This window comes from Alosa pseudoharengus, unplaced genomic scaffold (genome assembly GCF_046254945.1).
Source record: "Alosa pseudoharengus isolate Yale_2024_CS ecotype anadromous, Long Island Sound unplaced genomic scaffold, YU_APseudo_1.1 YU_APseudo_1.1_scf_16, whole genome shotgun sequence".
NCBI classification, from domain to species: Eukaryota; Metazoa; Chordata; class Actinopteri; order Clupeiformes; family Clupeidae; genus Alosa; species Alosa pseudoharengus.
The window spans coordinates 19157394-19182968 of NW_027468630.1; the positions used below are offsets into that span (position 1 = coordinate 19157394).

Sequence of the window (25575 nt, forward strand, 5' to 3'; positions counted from 1 at the left end):
CTAGAGCCTTGTTGCCCTGGTTACCACTGTCCAAAGGGCCACAGGCAGCCCCCTGGGAGTGGTTACCGGAGGAAACCATGATCTCATAACGCCAACTGCACACAGAGCAAAGACAAAGAGAACTAAGCGGGGACTACACAGGCTGGTCTTTTCATTGAAGAATGATCAAAGTCAGACAAGCAGCAGTATTGTGTGCATTTATTTGAAGTATAGGACAAAGTGTCTTTCATTTTGAATATTACTACATTCATAGTTTTTAATGTTACTCAAACAATGGATGACCACTATCTTTCTCCACAAATAATCTTCTGAAACTCAAAATCTACAGTATCTTCACTAAAGCTGTACAAATACCCGGCTTAGAATATCAATATGAGAACAGAATCATTTTAAAAGACACATTTAAGTAACAAGAGACATGGCTCAAACCTGAACCGGCATTAGTCTACTATTAATAATTGATAATCCAATCTTCAACAGTCTACAAAAGTCACAGAGTATTTACCTGATACTAGAACGACAGATTATGAAATGCAATTGCATGCTATAGCCCTCTCTCTGAGTGATTCAAAATCAATCCATTCATAACACAGACACATGCATATACATAGGCAATATAAACCTTACTTAGGGTGCATTCCCAAAGAGGCAACCCTGACAAGACAGTAAAAAGCACAAACACTTATCCACAAGAGGATTTCATTTGTCACACGAGGTAAATTACATCGGCTCAGTCATCTGGATTCCCTAATCTGCACTCTTTCAAAGCTGATCAAGAAGTTTCCCTGTTCCCTGTTAGGGTGAATGTTTGGCCTCTCCAGACAATAAATGCTGCTCGGAATCAAAAGCAATATGCCTACTACAGCAAAACAGCCTCCAATGTGCCTAGCTGTCAACCCAGAGCATTTAGAGCAGTGGGTAACTGCTGAAGGGTGCTGAAAGTTGACATTATCACAGAGGGAAGAAAAACTATGTAGCTTTGTTTGGAAATCATCTATTGTCATCTCAAATGAATTATCCAATAGCCTGACCATGGTTATAGTTATGGCATGTTATGGCATAGCATGTTAATGATTGATTTGTATAAGCGTCATGGTCATGCTCTCTGTACAAATAACACACATCTACTTTTTAAACATAGACTTTTTAGATTAGACATTTACTTTTTTGAATATGTTATTTAAAGCTGCATGGTTGTTTACCAAGGTGCATTGGGGCATTCAAAAAAAGGGGCATTCAATACAAACCCTAGTCAAATCAATTACTATTGCAATAATGCTTCATTATACCTTAAGGGCACAGTAACTGCATTTCAACTGATTAATTAATGACAAATTTGAAAAGAAATAAGACTAATTTTACACACACTATAATAAAAAAGTCAGGTCAGCAACAGAAAGAGTCTGATCTGTTTTAAAGAAACTGTTTACATCCGATTATTTTCTGCCTGTGAATATTTTATCTAAGGTTTGATTCATAACAAAAATCACTGAATAGATCAGAGGAGAAAATGTTTGCCCTTTTTGGCTTGAAGGAAGATGTTGCAGTTTATCCAAGGACTTTTGAACTTGTAGTAGTCTACCTTACAGGGTCAAATTTACTGTGTGGACAAATGTCGATTTGTCAGTGTTCCCACTTACAAATCCCTTTTACACAGCCAAGGAAAGGTCAACAACAGTCTAGACTATAACAAAGATACAAGAAATAAATCTGACTGAGTTCAGCATCATACTGTATCTCCAGATGATGTGCAGAATGTCAATTTCTTGAACTACAAATCAGCCGAGGATGCTGTTGGAATGTGATTATGGGGATGACCTCACCCATATCCAGGAAGTAGACCACCTGAGTGATGCCAAATAGGGGCGCAATGACTAGAGCACGGCAGTATGCACCTTTCAGGAAGGCAGAAGGACCCTCATGATGTAGAATTTTCCTGATGTTGTGAAAGTTATACAGTATTATGAAAGAATGAAAAGGGGTAAAAACAGGGACAGTTGACAAAATGTATGTCCAACCAGAGCCGGACAGTAACGGAGTACATTTACTCGAGTACAGTACTTGAGTACAATTTTGAGGGATCTGTACTTTACTCAAGTATCATTTTTGGGGAGTACTCATGACTTTACTCAAGTACATTTGAGGGGCATATATTGTACTCTTTACTCCGCTACATTTCTATCCATAACCGTGAGTACTTGTTACTACTTCTAAAAAAAAAGGAAAAAAGAAAAATCTCGGAAACCCTCAATTTGTTGTTTCCCTCTCAAACGTGATTGGATTGTGCAGGCACCATTGATTGGGACAGCCTATCAGCAATCACCTTCAGCTTTCCGCCAAAGTCAACTCCATGGTCAGATTTAGATAAGAGATGAAACCATGGATGAAGACGCAGCAGGTCCATTCTGGGAATGTGCTAACCCGTGGCCCCACCTCACCAGACAATTTCAATTTTCTGAACAAGTTAATGATAGTTTTTGCTTCAAGTGTTTCAATTACAAAATAGAATTTTGCATTTGAAATACGTATTTTGAATACATGTATTAGAAATACTGCCCATCCCTGGCAACATGTAAAAATATGAAAATATGTGCCTGTAAAAATATGAAAATGACTTGATTTTACTTTCAATTCCTTTTACATTCTCCAAGGTATTAACATTAACATTTTTCATAACTCCATGTAGGACGTTTCTGTACATAAATGTGAGAACTGTGGCAGTAGTAATGCAATATTTAGAAAATGTACTCTTGTACTCTTGATACTCAAGTACTTTTAAAAACAAGTACTTCAGTACTTTTACTTAAGTAGACATCTGACTGTTGTACTTTTACTTGTACTTGAGTAAAATGTAGCAAAGGGTATCTGTACTTTTACTCAAGTAATGAAGCTGTGTACTCTGTCCGCCTCTGCTACAGTAACAACAAAAAACAAACAAACATCCACATCCATATCCATAATTGACTGTACATGTGCTATGATATTCCAACATATCAACATATACAAGAGCATTATGAGCTATATATTAACCCTTTAACTGGCACACCATTATAAAAGTGATGAAAATTTTATTTTTTTTGTTTTATCTTGCTTTATTAGGCTGTAGTATGAAAAATCTGTGATTTTTTTTCAAAGGACCCTCCCATTCAATTTCTATGAACCTCTACCAAACGGTTGAAGTGCCTGTTTATGGTAAAAGTCAGTTATCTGACTTTGGCATGAGATTATTGTGTTTTACTAAAAGAAAAAAAAAATCCCCAAAAAAGTGGTATTATCTTGTAGCCCTGGTCCCAGAGTTTAAAAAATATCATGTTAACAAGAAATAAACTCATTCCCACTGTACCTGCAGAGTGCAGACCCCTTAAGTAAATTTACTATTGAAATGAATGGGATTCTATGGATTTAGGTGAAGAAGGTGTACACATAATACATTTTGGTCTGTACCATGAAGAGAAAACTGATTCAACTATATAAACCACATATTTTCTGAAAACTTAGACCCTCAGGATGTGATCTAACATGACATGAGACATGTCCCACCCTCCTCATTAGTATGCAGCCCATGCATAACACATTGGGTATTGGTACAGTAAATCGGTATATGGCTGATACCTTTGGGTCTGTGCCATTTAGGAAAAACTGGTTCAACTATATAAACCATATATTTTCTGAAAGCTTAGACCCTCAGGATGTGATTTAACATGACATGAGACATGTCCCACCCTCCTCATTAGTATGCTGCCCATGCATTACACATTGGGTATTGGTAAATCGGGTATATGGCTGATACCTTTAGGTCTGAGCCATTTAGGAAAAACTGGTCCAACCATATAAACTATATATTTTCTGAAAGCTTAGACCCTCCGGATGTGATCTAACATGACATGAGACATGTCCCACCCTCCTCATTAGTATGCAGCCCATGCATAACACATGGTTTATATAGTTGAATCAGCTCCCCCTTCATGGTACAGACCAAAATGTATTGAATTGCATTGAATTACATAGCCTATAAGCCTATTTGATATATTTCATGCATATGCATGCTTTTTAACCCATTCGCGCTGGATGCTGCATGACGCAACATTGACCCTCCCGCTGGATGCTGCGTAGTGCAACATTGACCCTCCCGCTGGATGCTGCGTAGCGCAGCATGCTTTTTATTTCATGTTTCTAGGTGCTACAGAGGCTTAGATATTACATTTTGGTAGACGTTGACAATTTTTAGTATGTTTTCAGAAAACCCTCAGGAAATAAGGTTATTTCGTCTAGAATGCCATAGGATTCTATAGGCGTTTTTAGCAGGCATTTTAGGAGTAAATGGGTTAAACATATATATGCTGTGTTAACAGTAGTAGTATACATTTTAAAACAGTATATAATGGTTAATATAATTAATTCATGAACTTTTTCATGTTTTCTAGTATTATCTATACGGACCTGACTTTTACCATTGACAGGCACATCCACCGTTTGGTAGAGCATGTTTTCAAACAATTATTTAACCATGAAAATATTTTTTTCTTAATGTAAGTTAATACATGTGTTATTCCTCCTCATTTTTACATAATAATGAAGAAAAAAAAGTCTTACCTTTAAAAACTTGGTAGATGTGACTACACAAAATATGTCCGAAATCAATTTAAATCAAATTAATTTCTTAAATTGCGTATGATGAGAAGGTGTGGCCTTCGACATTACAGAGGTACTGAGCAAATATTTTGTGCTTAACATGTAGTACTCAAGTGGTAGATATGGCTCCATATGTTTACATTTAAAACAGTTTGATTTTTTGGTAAGATATGGTGTCTTAAAGCAACACCAAAGAGGTTTTTGTAACTTAAAATAATGTTTCCAAAATCGTTTCAGTGGTTCATCAACTCGTAATAGGGTGAACGGCACTTTCTGCATTCGCTTCGCGGCCCTATCGGCTATAACCGCACTATGTAAGTTTGCCGGATCGGGTAGCGGATCTGTAGTTCGATGGAATGAGACATGAGAAACTACAAATTTGACTTCCATCTGATGTCGCAATACATCATACTTTCATAAAATCATGCAACATATTCTACATTGTCTGTGGGCATTGTTATTTGCAAAGCTGGTGCTGGATAAACAAATAGTGCGTGCGACAGAGGAAAAGTTCTTTGGTGTTGCTTTAAAGTGTGCTCTACCAAATGGTTGAGCAGTCAATGTTCAAAGGTATTGCATCCATACAAGAATACAAACATATCCTGTCCTGTGCACTCATACAGACTCATACAGATAGATTCTCATACAACACACAATAGAGAGCATCATGACACAGATACCATCCATAGGGTTGACAGCCACAGCAGCAGTGCTGCCTGCAACGCAGCCGGAGATGAAGGAGACATAAAGTGGGGCAGGTCCTTCTGTCCCACCTCTTCCCAAATTGTTCAGATGGGCAAACAAAGGGAAGTAGATGACAGAGAAAGGCACATCCCTGCACAAGAGATAACAGGATTACGGTGGCATGCAGAATGTGCTTGTGTGTTTGAATCTGTATGCATGGGAACATGGGTGTGTGCTTTGCTCAACCTTAGTAAGGTGGCTCCAAGGCCTTTGTACAATCCAGTGATTCCTTTGTGCTTCACAAGGTCTTTGGTGAGCTGACAGGCTGTGGGAGACTTCGGTTCCAGACTACCCAAAGCAGCTTGGTCCCGTGTCTGTGCAATCACCCTCCAATGGGCCTCTGTGAATCACACACCAGCATCAGTCCAGCATCATCAACATGGGACAAGATGGAATAGCATGGCATGGTGAGAATATCAGCTGGTCTCCCTCTCACCTATTCGACCAGCATCCTGTAGCTGAATCTTCAGCATCTCCATTGGGGTGGTAACGATGACCTGTAGCGTGGCATTTACACTGATATAACTTTCTACACAGCTGTAACCAGGGTTCTGTGCTCATCATTGCAGATAATGAGGACACTGGCACCAGGATTGGACTAGTTTCGCCGAAAAGCCATCTGGCGCTGCAGTGTTGCTCAGAGCCACATGGGGGCGATAAGGAAACACGGTGTCATAACTCACCTGGCAGGTACCTGCTCCACAGCCCGCCAGCATCTCTCGCAGCAAAGTTAGTTTCTGGCTGTGGGGGGTGGGGGGTGTCGAGGTCACATGAGGAAACATACTTTACAACTCTATTAGAGAGAGAGAGAGAGAGAGATGTATGGAAGCATATGTGTAGCTTAATTCAAATGAGAATGCAATCTGCAATATGCAATTCAAAAAAAGACATTACATTATGCAATTGCCAATTCATTATGTAATTTAATATTGCAATTTTCAATAAACTCCAACAAATTGTATTTTAATCTGCAAAATGACAATGCAATCCTAAAATCAATTTGAATAATTGTGGTTAAAAAATAAAATAAACATGGATTGAATGGCATTCCATTTTGCCATGGTACTTCAGTCTCAAAATTCAAATGGCAATTAATTTTGCATTTAAATTTTCAATATTCAGTTTCATCATTTAACTGTCAATTTGTTTTACAATTTAATATTCAAAGTGCAATGTAGGATTGCATTTTGAAAACATATTTGGCAAAACTGACAATGCCAGCCTAAAAACAATTTGGATTATTTTCGTTTTGAGGCATTTTATTCAAATGGAAAAGAAATAGCGCCCCCCGTGATTGCATTGCACTTTGCCACGCTCTTTGTGTTGCAAAATTCAAATGGGAATCTCGATCTGCAATCTGTCAAGACACTCATCAAGGCGGAAACTAGGCTACGTCACTTCCGTGTTTGCCCAAAATCCAATGGCAAAATGGAATGCAATTCAATCCATGTTTATTCTATTTTTTAACCAAAATTATTCAAATTGATTTTAGGATTGCATTGTCACTTTACAGATTAAAATACAATTTGTTGGAAATTATTGAAAATTGCAATATTAAATTCCATAATGAATTGGCAATTGCATAATGTAATGTCTTTTTGAATTGCATATTGCAGATTGCATTCTCATTTGAATTAAGCTTCCATACCAAACACTGCTTGACGTTCAGGGGTGGATATAAGGTCCTTCATGAGGGCTTTGATGTCTAAAGCATTCAGGATAGCCTATCCGAGTGCACATTCATGAGGGACAGGTGTGTGAGTCGTTTCTGTGTCATTGTGGACCTCAACCATGTTTTCAATCTTCTCAGATTTGAGAAAGAACACTCTGAGGAGGCCACTGAAACAGGCATTCAAAGACACAGATGAATAAGTTTATCCACCTCGCTGAAGAGAGCTCTCGTTTGTGGATGGAGCTTACTCAATATCGATGCCACACCTTTCACCGTGGTGCACCGAGACTCCCCGGTAACACTATGCATTATTTTAAGCTGGAGATCGAGGCGGCCCGTGTCCAGCTCCTTGGGAAGCTGAAGGGTGTCCAAGTCAACCGGGGATCCACATGCTGCCACTATGACCGCCCTCTCTCGATTCGCTGCTAGCATCATGGTGTCTTGGTTAAACCATCTTTCCAGTTCTGATGACACTAAATCGACAGCCTGATAGAACTCACGTCTCCAAGTCAGAATGGATGGTGTGCCTCTGGCTCCGTAGTTTGGCGAAGGCGGGCAGGGGTTCTGCTCTCTTTCCCAGTGGTGTTAGGCATCCTCAGGTCATTTGTCGCAGCATACACGTTCACTTTTTCAAGCATCTTCTCCACATTTTCGTCACGTCGAAGTGCCACTATCCGCTGTTTGAGCACATTTGCGCATTCAAGTGCAGTGAGTGCCGTTATGTTTGAGCTCTGCAACCTTCTAGCCACTGCCTCGCAGGGTTCGAACAGTGCTTGGCAGCTGAGCAGCCCAAACAGTGTCCTGCCGTTTCGGGCCTGCTTACACAGCCCCACAATCTTTGACCTGGTGTCTCCCCTCGTCCCCTTGTCATCTTTTAGCGCAGTCAGTGTGGCCAAAAGAGCGCTGTACGAGGTCAATATGCGGCTTATAGCTATGGCAGGAACACACTACCTAGTCAGTGTTGCGCGGGTTTGGTCACAAGCGGCCCGCGGTCGCCCGATATTTTAATCAACCCGACCGCAACTCGGACCGCGAATATTAATTAGGACAAAATTATACCCGACCCGCGATCCGACCCGCTTATTTACAAAATGTGTGCTTTTGGTTATAGGCTGCATGCAGTGTGACAGTAGGCCATTTCTGTAAAAACAAACTAATTTATTTACGAAACTTGATGCAGTAGAACTACACGCAGTAAGCATGCAGGACATAATGTTTGCGCAGGAGAAAGAATGAGAATAAGAGCGCAAGCACGCACGCAACGCACAAAGGATAAGAACACTAGGATAAGATTTGAAGGCCATGGACATACATCTTTCTTTCGAAAACAGAAATGGTGAGGCGAGGTAGGCAAGAGAGATACATTGCTGGTCAAAACGTTAGCGTAAGAACTGGTTTATAATGCTGAATGAAACACAAAGCTTTACTAAAGCACATCCACTGTTTAAAGTCACAAACACAACGAACTAAGGTAACTTTTATGCATGCGCGAACCTATACATACCGGTAGATATGGCTGTGTAGTCTGTGCCATAACATTTATTCCTGCAGGCTGCCCGTTTTGGCTGTCATACTTTTAAATGGCTTCGCAAGAAGTAGGCCTAGACCATAACCATAGCCTATATCGCTTTTCCTGAAGGGGTGTCTTTATTATTTTAACTCGCGTCTTGCTTCTTTACTGTTGACTTTACTGTATTGATGCTTTACTGTATTGATGCTAGCTTTCTCGTGATATTTTAAGTAGGCCTATTTGTAGAAAATATATATTTAATTAATTTTAACTGACCCGCCCGCAAATGACCCGAATATCATTAAAATATTTTGTTTATGACTCATAACCGCGGGTGACCGCGGTCATCCGCGGGCGACCGCTTAATTTCGGGCAGACCGCGCAACACTGTACCTAGTCGGGCACAGGCCTAAGATATTCACAGCAACCTCATCACCAGCGAAAAGCGACTCGAACAACGCTTCGAGTAAAATCCGATAAATGTCGCAACGTTGCGCACAAAGTTCAAAGTATCCGCAACAAGGCTTACTTCTCCAGCAACTTCCTGGAGAACCAGGTCAAGTGCATGATTGCTACAATGCACATACATGGACTGAGGGCACAGCTCTTTCAGTCGGGCCTGGACTCCAGAGATAGTACAACGGCTAAGATTTTTACCTGAATCATTCAGTTTTTGCAGAAAGCACGAAACTTGGTATAGTACTACCCCTAGTGATCAAAAATTGAAATGGACCCCAACACATAGCGCCCCCTAGTGGCCCCTATTGTGACTTCAAATATGGCCACCAAAATATGCCCTTTTTTTCTAAATTTATAATGCTATGCTGCTTTTAACACATAATATGACGTGTCTATAGCCATCTTTCAGCATTATGAAATACATAATGAGACAATCATGCATAATTAAAATGGCAGACATGTTGGATTTTAAGGAAGTAGCCATACATTCTGACACTGAGTCAAAAACTGGGGTGCATTTAGGCTATGTGTGAAGTTTCGACTGTGTGACTAAATCCTGCACTTGCCTTGGCTCAATCCTTCTAATTTGCCCCCTAGAGGCTGGCATGCTAGCAAGGAGGCTAAAACCCATGGATGCTAGCGACTGTCAAGGCCTTTAAAGAAACATATGCTGCCTTTTGGGAAATTAGCTATTTTGTCTTCTATCCTAGAGTTAAATAAATTAGTACATACACCCAGTCATAGTTAGATAAATTAGTACATAACCCAGTCCAACACATCCTACTGTTAGCCTAATTCAATTAAGGTGGATGGGGCCAATTAGCATATGCTAAAGTTTCTTATAAGGCTTATAGTGATTGTTTGAAAAGGTCCATTTTGTTTTATTGTAGTTTAACATTTTGCATCCCATAAAATGATTATGCCTGTCAATGAAGCTAATTTAAATATGTAATACCTTATGAGTTTAGCTCCCTCCTGACACATTAGGGCTCTTGCTAGTCAGTGAACCAGCATTTTTAGGACACTTGCTAGTGCGTTCAGCGCCCAGTCCTTGGGTGTGCTTTGTGGTGGAAACACCAAAAGCTCAAGACAGGTAAAGTTGAGTATCGTCCGCATAGCAGTGATAATCAAATTCATGGGAGCGAACGGTCTCACCCAAGAAAGTGTGTATATAGAGAAAAGTAGGGGCCCTAATACTGATCCGTGAGGCACACCTGTGGTGAGGTCATGTGCTCTTTAAGGTAGGATTTAAACCAGTCAAGGGCTTTCCTAGACATCCCAGTTCAGATGGTGTAGAAAGGAGAATGTCATGGTTAACAGTATTGAAGGCTGCAGAGAAGTGTAGTAGAATGAATACTAATGACTAAGCAACTTAGATGAGGACTTAGCTACTGTCAATGCTTCGGTCACAGATAGAAAAGCAGTTTCAGTAGAATGACTCTTGAAAACAGACTGCATAGGGTCTAGCTGCAGGTTGTTCTGATATAGTAAGTCCAAGACTTGCTGAAAGATCACTTTCTCCAAAAACTTTGACAAGAAAGGAAGAAGGGAGATAGGTCTGTAAACACAGGAATGGTTTTAGAGGTGGTGGCAAATTATACATTTCCATCTTTATCCTCCTTGACTGAATTTTCACTAGTGTCACTACTGGTAGCATAAGCCAGTACCTGGAGCCTACAAACGTTGCACAGGTAGTCTAACTCCTCCAGAATAGCACACCAATACATTCAGTGGCGTGCACAGACATTTTGGGGGGCAGGTGCTCATGGGGGGGGGGGGGGGGGGGGGGCAATTTTTAGCGCACGTGGAACACTTAATTATAAAAAAAAATACACGCACATGTTGAATGAAATTTGACTTGTGCTGCAATTAGTAAATTAATATACAATTAAGACAATAAAGAGACCAAAATGTGTTAATTTATGTTGCCTAACAAAACCTATACAACAGAAAACGTTCGTCTTAACACATAGATTTGCAATTGCAAACTCTACCGAAATTATTTGTAGCCTATGTGGTCGTCCTCACGTTATCTGTCATTGACTTGGGCTACAGCGTAAAACTTTATCAGGTGACCAGTCGGCTAAAAATGCTTAGTTGTTTGATGCTGTATGAGACATTTTACTGCACAACAAAATGATTACACGTTGGGCTTAGAGGGCAAACTGTACGATTTTACTTGATCTGTAAGACAATAAAGAGACCAAACAGTACGAGAAGGAGTTATAGTGGGCTACTGACTGTTGTCATTACATGAATGCAGATGGGCATTTTTCATGGGTAATGGGGAACTTTCTAGTAGAGCGGCTACAAGGCCAATTTGGCAAGAATCGTGCAAATTATGATACAAGCATGAAACTTGGTAGGTATGTGCTTATGACCAATTGGCCACTTGAAATGGCGGCCATTTTCCAAGATGGCCGCCAAAAAAGACTCCAGAAATTGATTTATTGCATAGAATTGACCTAGCAAATTATGATACAAGCATTACATTTGACATGTATGTGCTTAAGACCAATACAATCAAATCTACCTGATTGGCCACTTGAAATGGCGGCCATTTTCCAAGATGGCCGCCAAAAAAGACCCCAGACATTGATTTATTGCATAGAATTGACCTAGCAAATTATGATACAAGCACGAAACTCAACATGTATGTGCTTAAAGGAACACGCCACCCAATGTCAGTAGTAATATATGTTCTTACCTTAACTTTCACGAGTTGAGTCATACCTCTCCCGTGTCAGTACGTGCACTCAAACGCTCTGGTGCGCGGCTGGACTGTGTTAGCATGTTGCTATGCTAGCGGGCTTTGACGGTAACTAAGCGTAGAAGTAATCAAAAACATCCACGTTTTCCCGACTTAAATACAGTTGCACGAGTAGTTGATAGAAATGCTACGGCCACGCAACATGAAACGTGGCGATTTTCCAAGCGAAGAGAACTACAATGTGTGGCGCAATAGCACTTGGGAGTACTTCGACCTAGCATAGTAGTATTGTTAACACCTAATTGTAGATCCTATCCACCACAGAGTTTAGAATCCATGCTGGATCGATCCTCAGCCTCTCCCTCCCCTCTGAGTGAGAGAGAGAGGCACACACACTAGAGATGCGCTGATGGGTTATTATTTCAACCATAACTGCATAGCAAAACTTATCATCCATCAGCACCAAAGTTTTTTGACCAATTTTCAAAACCACACCCGCCCACCATCCGCTGGTTGTTTTAATGTAGGCTATATGGGTGATGCAGCGCTGCTGACGTGAGGCTAGAAAGCCCTTGCCTGTTCTAGACTGATCTAATGCAGCAAATATATTAAAAGGCTAAAGTCGTACATTGGCTATGTTGTTACCTATCCCCAGAATATCAGCAGCAAACTCAGTCTCTGTCTCGCAAAACAGTCTCCAAATAAAACGCACATCGGCCTGTTGCCTATTCTGCCAGCTTGTGACAATATATCGTCCAAAATGCTTGATTGCATTGCATTCTCCACATTTTTAGCTAAATTTTCAAGTACCACATCAGCATTTTTGTTCAGTGAATCTTTTGTAAATTGCTTTACAATTACCGTCGGGCCTATAGGCCTATTGCCTGGCTTGCCTCAGCTTCGGTCACGTCCTTTTACAATTTTATCATTGTAATAAAAAACGCAATTTGCCACATAATTTCAACATGCTCCTGGCCTACTAATTAATGCCTATTGTACTTTATTTTTTGCAAAAAGAAAGAAATCCTTGATAAAATAACAAGTCATTCACATTATAGGCTACTTTACACACTGTTATGTCAGGGTGACTGACAAGCCTGTTCTGAAAACTCCCATTCATTTTGACTGCACGAGCGCGTCTTTTTCAGACAGACAGCACAATTCATTTTATAGCAGGCCATCGGACAAATATGACACCTCGATATTAAAGAAACTCCGACTCCATTCATTCTGAAAGTCCACCACACAACAGTGCAACGTGCATGTTCACATTTTTAGTAACAACCGCCAAACTTGCTTGCTTGCCTTACACATCTAAGTTTTCCGACTATTTTTCTTACCTTCTTTTTCCGCTGGATGTTATTGAGTTTGTAGAAGTTTTAGCTCTTATGTTCTGAACATCTCGCACTGCCATCGCCCGATGTCATTTCTGAGTATCACTCTCTGTCTGTCTTTTAAATGCCTATTCCCTGAATGGTAGGCTACAATTATGTGTTTATAATATCCAAACAAAATAACCCAGGCAGTCTCATCTAGGATATAACACAGGTTGAAGTCAACGTCAAGTTGGTTCTATTTAGGGAGGTGAATGTGTGTAAACATCTGTAGATGACTCAGAAATGACATCGGAAGACAAGGAGTGAATAGTGGCAAGAGGCAAGCCGAAGGCTGCTGACAAGGGCCCGACGCTATTGTAAAGCAATTTACAAAAGATTCACTGAACAAAAATGCTGATGTGGTACATGAAAATTTAGCTAAAAATGTGGAGAATGCAATGCAATCAAGCATTTTGGACGATATATTGTCACAAGCTGGCAGAATAGGCAACAGGCCGATGTGCGTTTTATTTGGAGACTGTTTTGCGAGACAGAGACTGAGTTTGCTGCTGATATTCTGGGGATAGGCTACAACATAGCCAACGACTTTAGCCTTTTAATATATTTGCTGCATTAGATCAGTCTTTCTAGAACAGGCAAGGGCTTTCTAGCCTCACGTCAGCGCTGCATCACCCATATAGCCTACATTAAAACAACCAGCGGATGGTGGGCGGGTGTGGTTTTGAAAATTGGTCAAAAAACTTTGGTGCTGATGGATGGCTGATGGATGATAAGTTTTGCTATGCAGTTATGGTTGAAATAATAGCCCATCAGCGCATCTCTAGTGTGTGTGCCTCTCTCTCGCTCAGAGGGGAGGGAGAGGCTGATGGTCGATCCAGCATGGATTCTAAACTCTGTGGTGGATAGGATCTACAATTAGGTGTTAACAATACTACTACGCTAGGTCGAAGTACTCCCAAGTGCTATTGCGCCACACATTGTAGTTCTCCGGTTTATTCGCTTGGAAAATCGCCACGTTTCATGTTGCGTGGCCGTAGCATTTCTATCAACTACTCGTGCAACTGTATTTAAGTCGGGAAAACGTGGATGTTTTTGATTACTTCTACGCTTAGTTACCGTCAAAGCCCGCTAGCATAGCAACATGCTAACACAGTCCAGCCGCGCACCAGAGCGTTTGAGTGCACGTACCGACACGGGAGAGGTATGACTCAACTCGTGAAAGTTAAGGTAAGAACATATATTACTACTGACATTGGGTGGCGTGTTCCTTTAATGTCAATGGAGGCCGTTACGTGATGCCACCCCCCACCCCCCCAAACAAATAAAAGGGTTATGACATGCTAATAATATAATGACACTAATATGCTAATAACGGCAATTCATGGTTTTCTCGATGTTGCTGTTAAACAAAAGATGCGTGTACACCAGAAACAACCTCAGCTACCAAGTAGCCAAGGTCGTTGAAGAAGCTTTGTCATGAATTCGCTTTTTTCGCTCTGGACGTGACATTGACATGTTTGATTTAGCTAATCACATAACGGCTCTGGCTTGTCAGCCTGGGACATTCGAAGATAAGAGCATTCCAATTGTTTTTTGCCGAACTGCTCATTACCATCATATTAGCTGACTTTTAATTGCTAAATCGCTTAATCGCTCTGGTCGCCCAGATTGGTTCGCTCCCGGCGAATTCACTTTGGTCGCTTTATTCGCCGACCCTCCATAGACAAATAATGACTTCCGTCTTTCCGGTCGCATAGGTCGCTTTTGGTTTTACATGCAAATAACAGCGGTAACAGTTATTAACGACAAATAAGCCCCTTATAACACACTGATAACATGGTGATAACATGCTAATAATGACAATTCTTGATGTCAATGGAGGGTGGTGCGTGATGCGATACCATTGTGGTAATAATATGCTAATAACGGTAATTTATGATTTTCTCGATATGGGCGTTTCAAAACACTAATAAGGTGCTAATGGTACTAACGGTAATAATATGGTAACAATGTGCCGCTCACTATAATTTGTGCTCTCTGCGACTGTCCCCACAATTACCCCAGAGTTAGAGAACAAGGCGACCAGAGTGAATCAATCAGCAGTGGTCCAATGTCGCTGTAAGTGGCTAAAATTAATTCCGAATAACCTCAGTGGCTGGTTTAATTCAGATAGTTTTGGTCTAAATATTGTAAGGATATCGAGAGTGATATACAGTACATATTCAAATGTAAAACGGCATATACAGTGTAATTTGTAGTAGGAGAGTAGGCTACAAAGTAGGGCAGTAAGAACAGACAGGAATATTATATATGAGGCATACTAGCATATAAGTGTTCTGTGTAACCACTCTGAAGGCCTGACTGACCGTCAAAAAAAAAGGTTGGTTTGACTAACATTGCCCTTTTCCATGCTTAAGGTGAGGGTGGGTAAAGAAATATTACATCTTACTTGTGACATGGTCAGAATAATCATCTGGGGCCAGACTACAATCACCAGGCCAGATATTGGGAATCGTGCTGAATGGGGTTGGATGAAAGGAGATGATACATGGCAGGTTTGTTGGACAACTTTGCCTCCAATTGCAGCCAGCTGTCAGGAACTCACTAAGTGTTCATGCAAAAAAGGTTGCACCCATAGATGCAAGTGCTTCCGTTTGGGGCTTTTGTGCACAGCACTATGTGGTTGCACATGTGAATAGTAGATGTAGAGCACTGTTACAGTGACTCAATTAATTCCAAAGGGTGAAATGTTGATGGTGTTTTCTTAAAAACATCAAAAAAATTGCTCACATTTGCTGTGAAATGGACTGTTATTTTTCCATGCAGAGATACTGTACTTACTGCCATATTGTTCTTCTTGGCAACCGAGTTCTTTGCCTTGTTACAGTTACCAAAAAAAAAAACATGCTCTGTTATCGCCTGCTCTGGTTGTACAGTCGTATTTTAGATAGGCAAGTTGGTGCACAGCTCTGTCAGTCCTGATGCTGTTGCATACGCTCTCTTCTATTGTCCCTCAGTGAGATTAATTTAGCCCTTCCAGGGTTTGTAGTCTTTGTACATAGTTCATTTGTGAAACACTGAATCTCAGTTATGTGCCTTTTTGCTTGATTTTTGCTTGATTGAATTTCCAATGACTTCATCATAGAAGGAAACAGAAATGTAGTGAATGTTAACATTGATTTGGGCCACATCTGCTAAATTAATTGCAATTAATGAAGTTCTAGTGTCTTATTTGGTGGCCATCTTTAAAAATGGCTGCCATATTACATTTTCAAGTTGCAAATGAGGTGGATTTGATTATATTGCTCTTTAGCACAAACACACAAAATTACATACTTGTATCATAATTTTCTTGCTCACTTCTGGGCTAAATTCAGTCTTTTGGCGGCCATATTGTAAAATGGCTTCCATTTCAAGTGGTGAGTCAGGTAGATTTGATTGTATTGTTTTTTTAGCACATTCATGCCAAAATTCATGCTTGTATAATAACTTGCTTGATCAATTCTGTGCAACTAATCCATTTCAATGGTATTTTTTGGCGGCCATCTTGGAAAATGACTGTCATTTAAACTGGAAAATCAGTTAGAATGTATTGTGTTGGTCTTAAGCACATACCTGCCAAATTTCATGGCTGTATCATAATTTCCTTGGTCAATTCTGTACAACAAATCAATTTTTAGAGTTTTTCATGGGGGCCATTTTGGAATATGGTGACGACCATAGAATAAAACGACTTTCTAATGCCTCGTTATTGGACTAAATGTTGTAGTTGTACTACTGCAGAAGTTTCGTAGCATTCAGGGCATTATTAGTGGGGTAATTTACGAGATAAAAAATGGTTCCATCATGACTGCAGAACGTCATTAGTTTCTGACGGCGCTACTCGACCAGGGCTCGACCAAGGGAAAAAAGGTTCTGGGAGGGTGTTTGGCTCGGGGTCATGGTGCAAAGAACCCTAGGGTAAAATTACTCCGAACCATCGCTTTAAATCTGATTGAACACCTCTGGGACATTATATTTTAGTCCATACAACACTGTCAGGTTGTACTACTGACTGTAAAGGAGCTCAGTGATGGCCATGTCCACATCTGGGAGCAGATACCCCAGGACACCATCCGCCGTTTCATTAGGAGCATGCCCCGATGCCATCAAGCATGTCGGGGCCATACGAACTACTTAGTACCATCATTAGTTGCTGTGCTGAAATTCAAGCAAAATGGACTAGCTTGCTGCGTCATTTTTTCCACTTAGATTTTCGGGGGGTCTTTGAATTCAGTCCTCTGATTGATCATTTTCATTCCCAAATAACGAAGTGGCATCCTTTTGTTCCTAACATATTACCCAGTCCATATCAGTTTGAATCCTACCTCACAGAATGCTCGTTTAACGCATCATGGCTTGGACAGCTGTCCGCACCTCACCATCCCACCACAGGGGTCCCCCAGGGCTCAGTACTGGGCCCCCTTCTCTTTGCTTTCCACACCACTTCTTTGGGACAGATTATCCATTCGCACAGCTTCTCATACCACTGCTATGCAGATGACACACAGCTTTATCTGATCTTTCCACTTGATGACCCCTTGGTCTCGGCACGGACCTCGGATTGCCTCCCAGACATATCTACATGGATGAAGGCACACCACCTCCAGCTAAGCCTCTCAAAAACCAAACTGCTGGTCCTCCCAGCTAAACCTACTGCTCCCACCTACTCGAATGCCCTCATACAGGCGTATGCTACCCCCCGACCATTGTGCTCTTCATACAAACATCGTCTAGCTCTGCCACCGGTACGCTCAGGTCAATCCAAACTTTTCATCTGTTGCTCCTCGTTGCTAGAACACGCTACCAGTTCCTACTAGAGCAGGGACATCCCTCTCCATCTTCCAAAAACTCCTGAAGATCCAGCTCTTCAGAGAATATCTCCTCTCGTAGCACTACTTACAACTAGAGATGCACCGATATGGAATTTTAGGGCCGATAACGATAACCGATATTTATTGGTTTGTTGTGGCCGATACCAATACGATAACCGATAATATTACTCTTGAAAAAAAATTGTGAAAAGTGATTTGGGGAAAGCATTTAATAAGCATAATTTTATTATTTAGTAATTTTATTATTTAGTAATTTTAACTACCACCAAATGATGAACAGAACTCATAATAGTCCTCAATAGTACAGCAGTCAACATAACAGTAGCCTAGCCGACCAAATCAGGGTTTGTGAGGGTAACTTAGGTTTAGTTTCAACTGCGGGTAACTGAATAAAGCTGCAACTCCTCAGACTGTATCTTATGTCCGTCTACTCTGTTGTGCACACACTGCTGCAGCAGAAATGAAAGGGGTTAGCCCAGAAGGTTTTAATAACTTATTATGATGACCTGTCTGGAACTGAAGCAGGAATGGTTAGCATATTTCTAGGTAATAATACAAAACCCAAGCTAAAGTAATGCAAATACTAAAACACAACTTAGAACTAGGCCTACTTATGTACTCGTCCCACTAACGAGTTTGTTTATTTGTTTTCCCGACCAGCGCGGTAAAGTGCAAACACACCAGCACAAGACGGCTCTAGATAGGGCTAAGCTCCGCTCTGTTAAGGTTAAATGGCGGATCATTCACGAGAGGATTTTGAGATGCACAGATTCCCAAATGAACGCATATCCACAGATTTTGTTAGAGTGGTGAAATACATTCACACCGCTAACATTATATTGAGGAAAAAGTATAGCCAACCAAGCTCAAGTAGCTCAGTGTAGCAGGACGGACCTTACGTAGGCCTAAATTAGGACTTTAAAAAATATCGGCGCAAATTATCGGCCAGAATTCTGTTATCGGACCGATAATAATATTTTCATTTTTTCACTTATCGGCTAATAATATATCGGCCGCCAATATATCGTGCATCCCTACTTACAACTAGCTAATTCTAGCACCTGACTTGACTGTATAAAAACAGCACTCACGGTGCACTTTTCCCTATTGTACTCTACCTTTTTGAATTGTTTTAAATTGTTCTAGAATTGTTGAGAGAATTGTTTTAAAAGCGTTAAACTGTTTCCCAGGTTGTAAGTCGCTTTGGCTAAAAATGCGTCAGCCAAATCTATCTATAAAGCAAGAAGCATCTGTGTGTGTGTGTGTGTGTCTGTGGCACGCATATTTCGCTGACCGTTTGTCAGACTGATTACAAAATTGGCAGGTGTCTTGCTTGAGGCATGAGTAAGTGCACTGCCGAATTCGACGTTGTTTGAATAAGAAATGCAAAAGATATCGTTAAATAGCCTATATCGGTAAAAGAAGCACGCATTGGCTTTCGCCGCTAGCCACTCCCCCTCCCACACAGCACTGTAGGACTGTAAGCTACCAGTGAGGATAGAAGCAGGGCTTTGGCAGAATTGGATCAGTGTAGGTTACACGGGTAAAAACTTAAGCGAGTGCAAGATAACTCCACGGATTTTGCAACAACACGCCAACATGCCAAAACACACAGGTAGGCTATATGCAGTGGCTCTTCAAAATGACGTAAAAAATTATGTGCAATAAGCGGACACTTCGAATAGCCCAGGCTACTTTGGACTGTCTTTAGACTTTGAATAAGCACATGACAATTCAAACTGCAAGGTCCTAAATTGAAACGAGCGATAATGGTCCCGAATCAAAGAACGTCCCAGAATGCCACACATGCAAAGCATAACCAGCGACAAGCAACGAGTGGCAGACAGTGTGATGTCACTTATGAATAGCCCAGGTTACTTTGGACTGTCTTTAGACTTTGAATAAACAAACGACAATTCCAACTGCAAGGTCCTAAATTGAAACGAGCGATAATGGTCCCGAATTAAAGAACGTCTCAGAATGCCACACATGCAAAGCCAAGGCCGTAGTCATGATGTCAACATTGGGGGGGACCAAATCTGTGGTGGGGTCTGAGGGACCCCCAAACAGAATTTCAATACATTTCCTACCATGCAAAAATATTATTAAAAATCACAAACAAGTCGTTAGGTCAGTCAATTAGGTTATTCCAAACTTTTGACGGACATAGGCATGGCATGGATGGATTATGAACCCCTGGACACAGATACCCCCCCCCCCCTGGTGAGTTTTGTGAGAAGGGTGGAGAAGAAGCAACTTCCATTTGTGTTCAAAATGTATACTTTAAAAGAAATTACAAACTAGAGTATCTTATGATAACCTCTATATTACACAGAATGTGGTTCTTTGACTTAGCCTATTACTTACACCTGAAGATTGTTTTAAACTAAGGCTTAGACTCTAGGTTTGGAGCCTAATAAGATTTTGTCTTTTAATTTAGATTTTATTATGCTGGCGGCTAATCACACAATTTTAACATAGTTTGAAAGGGACAGGATTCTGGAATAGGCTACTAAGACAGGCCCCTCTTCTGTCTGACCCATGTTACCCCTGTATGCATTATAGACTGGCTTCTGACAGAAATGACGTTTTGTGCCAACATGTAGAAACACTAGGCCTACTACAGCCTTTAATTGGTGAATGGAGGTGCAAATTCCTTTCTTTGGTTATTGTCCGCGATTCACATTAACTGTAGGCTATCACGTAGCCCTATTGTAAACGTCGCCACATTTGATCGTTTTGCCCTACATGGATGCGCGATTGAGTGCGCATCTAAATAATATGCAAGATGCAACAATCATTTCTAAGAGGCCTATAAACGGTAATTTCTGGCATTACTACTAGCATATGAATGCATTATTTATGTTGAAAGACGTGAAAGAAATTACAGGCTTGCACAAATTCATCATTTAAATTAAAACGTTTCACTTTCGCTATCATTGCGAGAATAGGCTACAATATGGAAAATGTTCCCTTTCAGTCTGATCGGCTCCAAACATGTATGGGATTTCCTTAGCTTGTGCTACACCTTTTCAAGAAGTTTTGTGAAAATTGTACCAGTAGCTTTTGCGATATTGTTAACAGCCCTACCTCACCGCAGGATGCAGTAAATGGAAGCTTTTGATAGCTCACTCCACTAACGAAAAACGGAAAATCACCAGGACAAACCACTCAGGGGTGTAGGCTACTCTGGAACCATAGGTCACTAATTTGTGCGTTACGTTTGATTACATTTCAGATACAGTACGTGTTGGTTTCCTGTAGTGTAGGCCTAGTATAGCGCTTTATTCTTGTTCTTTCTATGTCCGAATATTGGGGGGGACATTTTGGTCATATTTGAATATTGGGGGGGACACGTCCCCCTCAATGTCTATGGTGACGGCCCTGTGCAAAGCATAACCAGCGACAAGCAACGAGTGGCAGACAGAGTGTGATGTCACTTATAGGCCACCAGAGACTGTTTTTGAGTCACACCGTTGCAAATTCCATATGATGCATCATTCCACAAAATGGTTTGTTTTCTCTATCATCAAGTTATTCAATAGGCTAAGCATATAGCCTTGACTCAAAACAGCTGTTAGGATTATGTCAGATTTGATTTGTAAAAAATGTCACATGCAGCCATGCTTAAATTCTGCTCACTTCACATTTATTATATTATTATATCATCTGTAGGCCTATATTCATTATTGAATGCTTACCTGGAATTATGTTTTTCCCTATCATCCTATTTTTAAAGCAGGCCTACCTGCAGGCATGTAATTGGGCTACAGGAATAGCATGTTTGAACAGGCACTGCACTAGTGTAATATAATGTAGATATCCAGCATGATGTTTTTTCCCCATTGAGATGATGTGTTTTATTTTTTAAAGTGTATAATTTTCTTGAGAAGTGTATAGTAAGAGTTAAGGTTTGCTCAGAAAGAGAAGAAGGTAGAATAAGAATTTATTGATGATGTAGGTAGTTACTTCAATTAACCAAGATATAGAATAATTGGCTTATTTTCTTACACATAGTGGCCATATTAGAATTTTACCTGATTATACTTGATGCCTCGTGTATTGTTGAGGTTGTCATGTTCTAAAATGACTGTTCAAACTTTGAAATAGTTTTTGAATGATATTTCTATCATGAATAACAATAGAGGTGGTCTATATTTACACATTTGGTATCCGCCATATTGGATTTCAAAATGGCCAACATCAAGTTTGTTGGGAAATCATGTCAATAGCTTCCTTGATCCTAAAAATTGAGTGTTAGAACTTAAAAGACTTTTTTATCTTGTTTAATTTTGAAGTTGATTTAACAATTCTATTAAGAATGGTAGCCATATTTGAATTCAAGATGGTGGCCACTAGGGGGCTCTATGTTGGGGTCCATTTCCATTTTTGATCACTAGGGGTAGTAGTATAACCAGAGAATGTCTAATAAGGGGAGAACCTTCACTCTCGGAACTCTTCCGGTGTGGTACTGCATAGGGGCACTCGCGGGCGAGTCCAGAATGAATGGAGGTCTATGGAGCTGTACCCCTCAAAAGCCACTTTTCTCGGGATATAATTTTTTTTCAAGTAATTTGAATATTGTATTCGAAAGGGGAGGCAAAGACAATACACTTGGTTGAGTATTATATTTTTTAAAGACACTTAATTGTTCTAAAAAGCCTTTCAAACGTGTCAATGACGTCATTCATTAGCATGATCATAGCATAGCATAGCATCAATGCTAGCGTGTTATGGGCAACAACGACCCAACCTGTAAGAAAACGAAAGGACATGACTCCTGGATTATTTCACTTTTAATTGATAATCCATATCCATTTTGCGAAAAATAAAATAAAATCTAAGGGGTTTCAGTTGTTAAATAGGTGAAAACAATAAATGTAGCAATGTAGCTCCATAGTACCCCATGTATTTTGGACTCGCCCGCGATCAGGTGAACACAAGAACACAAGGTGAACTCTGGTGAACTGCAGCCAAATTCGGTTTGTATGGGATTAATAGAGAGTGGGGAGGCTCTCCGTAGACGGGCTCTGGTATAACTGTGCCAAGTGTTGGACATCCAGTTATCCCTTCCCTTTATCCACTCTTGCTCTTTCGGTTGGTCATATGTGCGTTCCAACATCATTTCGTAGAGGTTCCCATCCCTAGTAGTTTTTTTGACCTCTGAAGGGAACCCCCTTACTGGCAAAGAACCGAATGGTTCTGAGCAGCAGCTCCAGAACATGTTGTGCAGTAAAAGCCCTGGTAAGAACCAAACTAGATTTTGTTCAAATCTACACACCTATGGCTACTGAAAAATGTAAGGTTCATTTAGCAAATGTTATTTTGAAGTATTAAAAAACATTGTTGTTTTAGAATTTTCGAACGAAATGGTTGGTAATTAGCAGGTTTACGATACATAGGCTACCTAGTGTAACTCACTGTAATATTTGGCTATATATGACGTATTTGTAGTACCATAAAGCTTAGCGTCATAGGATATCTCCCTCAGATTTGTTTTGTTATTTTTTTTTGTTTTTGTTTAGATCTCCCAGGTTTAATGTAAAAATGTTAGTGTATAATAGACAGGGGGAGGAGAGCTTCTTTTTTTTTGATAATGAGTGGTATGACAAATACGTGTGCTTTCCTGCAGGGGGTGCTGCCGTACCCCCAGCACTCCCACTTCCCACGGCTATGCATACAAAGATGGTCCAAAGATAGTTCAAGAAGTAACAGTGTGGGTTTGTGAACAATCATAACTTTCCAAAACATTTGCCAAAGATCTAATGATATATTTTCTTCCTGAAATAAACAAGGACTCTGTTTTGTTGTGGCGCTCATTTCTTAGCTTTTAAAAAAATCGGTCAATACTGTAACTTCATATTACTATGATTAAAATCAATGACTGTAGATGGACATAGTGGCTGTATATACAGTCATTGCTTAAAATAAATAGTGTCGCTACAGGATTAATCCTTTACAGCATAGTGTAGTGTCACATACCCATCCCTGGAAAGTTGTTGTCGAATCATTAGCAGCAAGCTTTATGGCTTTCTCTGGGGTAACAAGGGCCAGGTTTACTGCAGCACCTTCAAGTGATTGGAAAACAAACCTTTTTTTCACAATCACAGCTGAATGTTCCGGATTTTTTCATTTGATATAGGCCTACAGTTCCAATTCTATGAGCCCACCTGAACAGCTGTTTTTAACGTCGCCAGGTGTTTTTTTTTACTCGGTAATGAACTGCAAGAACTGACAGTGTGAAAGGCCTGATTTATCTTTTTCCAAGTTTACACTGAATAAGGAGAGGTAAATAGGCCTATTATTTAGACAGAAGTAGCTATTGCACTGGTAAATAGATCACATAAATTCCCATCGAGAGACTGTATAGCCTACTGATAAGCTAGCTAGCAGGCAAACTAACTTAGCTAACGTTATATTATCACCATTGTTCTTTTTTCTACCTGTAGGCTATACATTTTACACGGCTCTTCAGAGTGCTGCAGAAAGTTCCATTCACATGAATGGGCCTTCCCAACGTTCGGGTCTACATAAATCACCGGCAAAGCATTTAATCACCGCTGTCAATGGCAACGGGTTTTGTGCTTCTGATTAATGTCTTTCATATCACTACGCAAGGACTGGAACTTCATTCAAACGTGAAAGCAGACGGTTGACCCGCTGTGTTCTAAAGAATGTTTGATTCAAGTTCAGTAGCGTGTGTTGTTGCGAACTATTTGTTTCTCAGCAAATGCCACGATGAACGGTAACAAATAGGCTAGGTTATGTAGGCTAAAGTCATATCGTGGGGAGTTTATTATTTCGTTTTGGCAAGTAGCCGTGTAATAAGCGGGATAATGTATAGATGTAGTCCTATTCGCCCTGTCGGGACTTATGTTCCGATAATTACCGGCGTTCTATACATTATCCCTTACTTCACCGCCTGCTTAAACACAGTGCCTAGGCTATTATTATCAATCACTAATAAGGTCAAGATTTCACTCAAGCGTCTGATGTAACTTAAATAAATGCAAATAGTTGGCCTAGGCTAAACACAACCGTGCTTGACACTAATTATTATCGTTTCCATGCAGTCAAAAACTCCCAAATTGTCCTGCTTGCCTTAATGCATATGACCACAGAAGTTCGTTTTCAAAAATCATTAGCCTATATACAGGCTGGAGCCAAATTAAAACATGTCTTTGTAAATTAGGCTACGTTTAATTAAAAAGTGTTTCTTGCGTGCGTTCATTCTCTCATTCCCTCTCCAAAATGTTCCTGTTCTAGGCTGGCCAAGTGCATGAACCCAGCATCGGTGCGCGCGTCACATGAAACACAATTGAGACAATAGATTGACCATATTGTACAACTGCAAAGCCTTATTATAGGCTAGGCATGTTACATTCATGACATGAAAAGTGGAACTTATAGAACGAAAATGACAAAATACGCAGTCGGCTAAACGTTTTAAACTTGCGCAAAACTGATGAACCCAGCATCGGTGCGTCGCATAAATTAAAACACAAATTGAAGCCGCACAGCTTGACCATTGGACAATCCTACCACAAAACCTTTCCATAGGCATGCAACGTTTATGACATAAAAAGTGGAATATGAATGCATTTCATCACACCTGACAAATAAACGGGGCTGTGGCC

The 25575-nt window shown here is 40.4% G+C and overlaps 1 protein-coding gene across 1 annotated transcript; it reads right to left on the minus strand.

Annotated features, from left to right (window-relative positions):
* Positions 1-24001, minus strand: slc25a22b (solute carrier family 25 member 22b). Its single transcript, XM_076286585.1, has 8 exons — positions 23921-24001; positions 6060-6117; positions 5813-5873; positions 5563-5716; positions 5283-5467; positions 4991-5022; positions 1824-1950; positions 1-95 (listed from the first exon to the last, which is right to left on the minus strand). Exons 1-8 carry the CDS (start codon positions 23947-23949, stop codon positions 1-3), a joined length of 741 nt encoding a protein of 246 aa, XP_076142700.1. The 5' UTR covers positions 23950-24001.
* Between the last annotated feature and the right edge of the window lie 1574 nt (positions 24002-25575).

Bases quoted from the DNA above. Each gene is read 5' to 3' on its own strand.
- slc25a22b (XM_076286585.1), bottom strand. From the start codon at position 23,949: ATGATTCGACAACAACTTTCCAGGGATGG. The intron at 5,468-5,562 runs GTTGAGCAAAGC...TCTCTTGTGCAG, and splicing joins CTTGGAGCCACCTTACTAAG to GGATGTGCCTTTCTCTGTCA. The intron at 1,951-4,990 runs ATTCCATCGAAC...ATACTGTATAAC, and splicing joins TTTGTAGTTTCTCATGTCTC to TTTCACAACATCAGGAAAAT.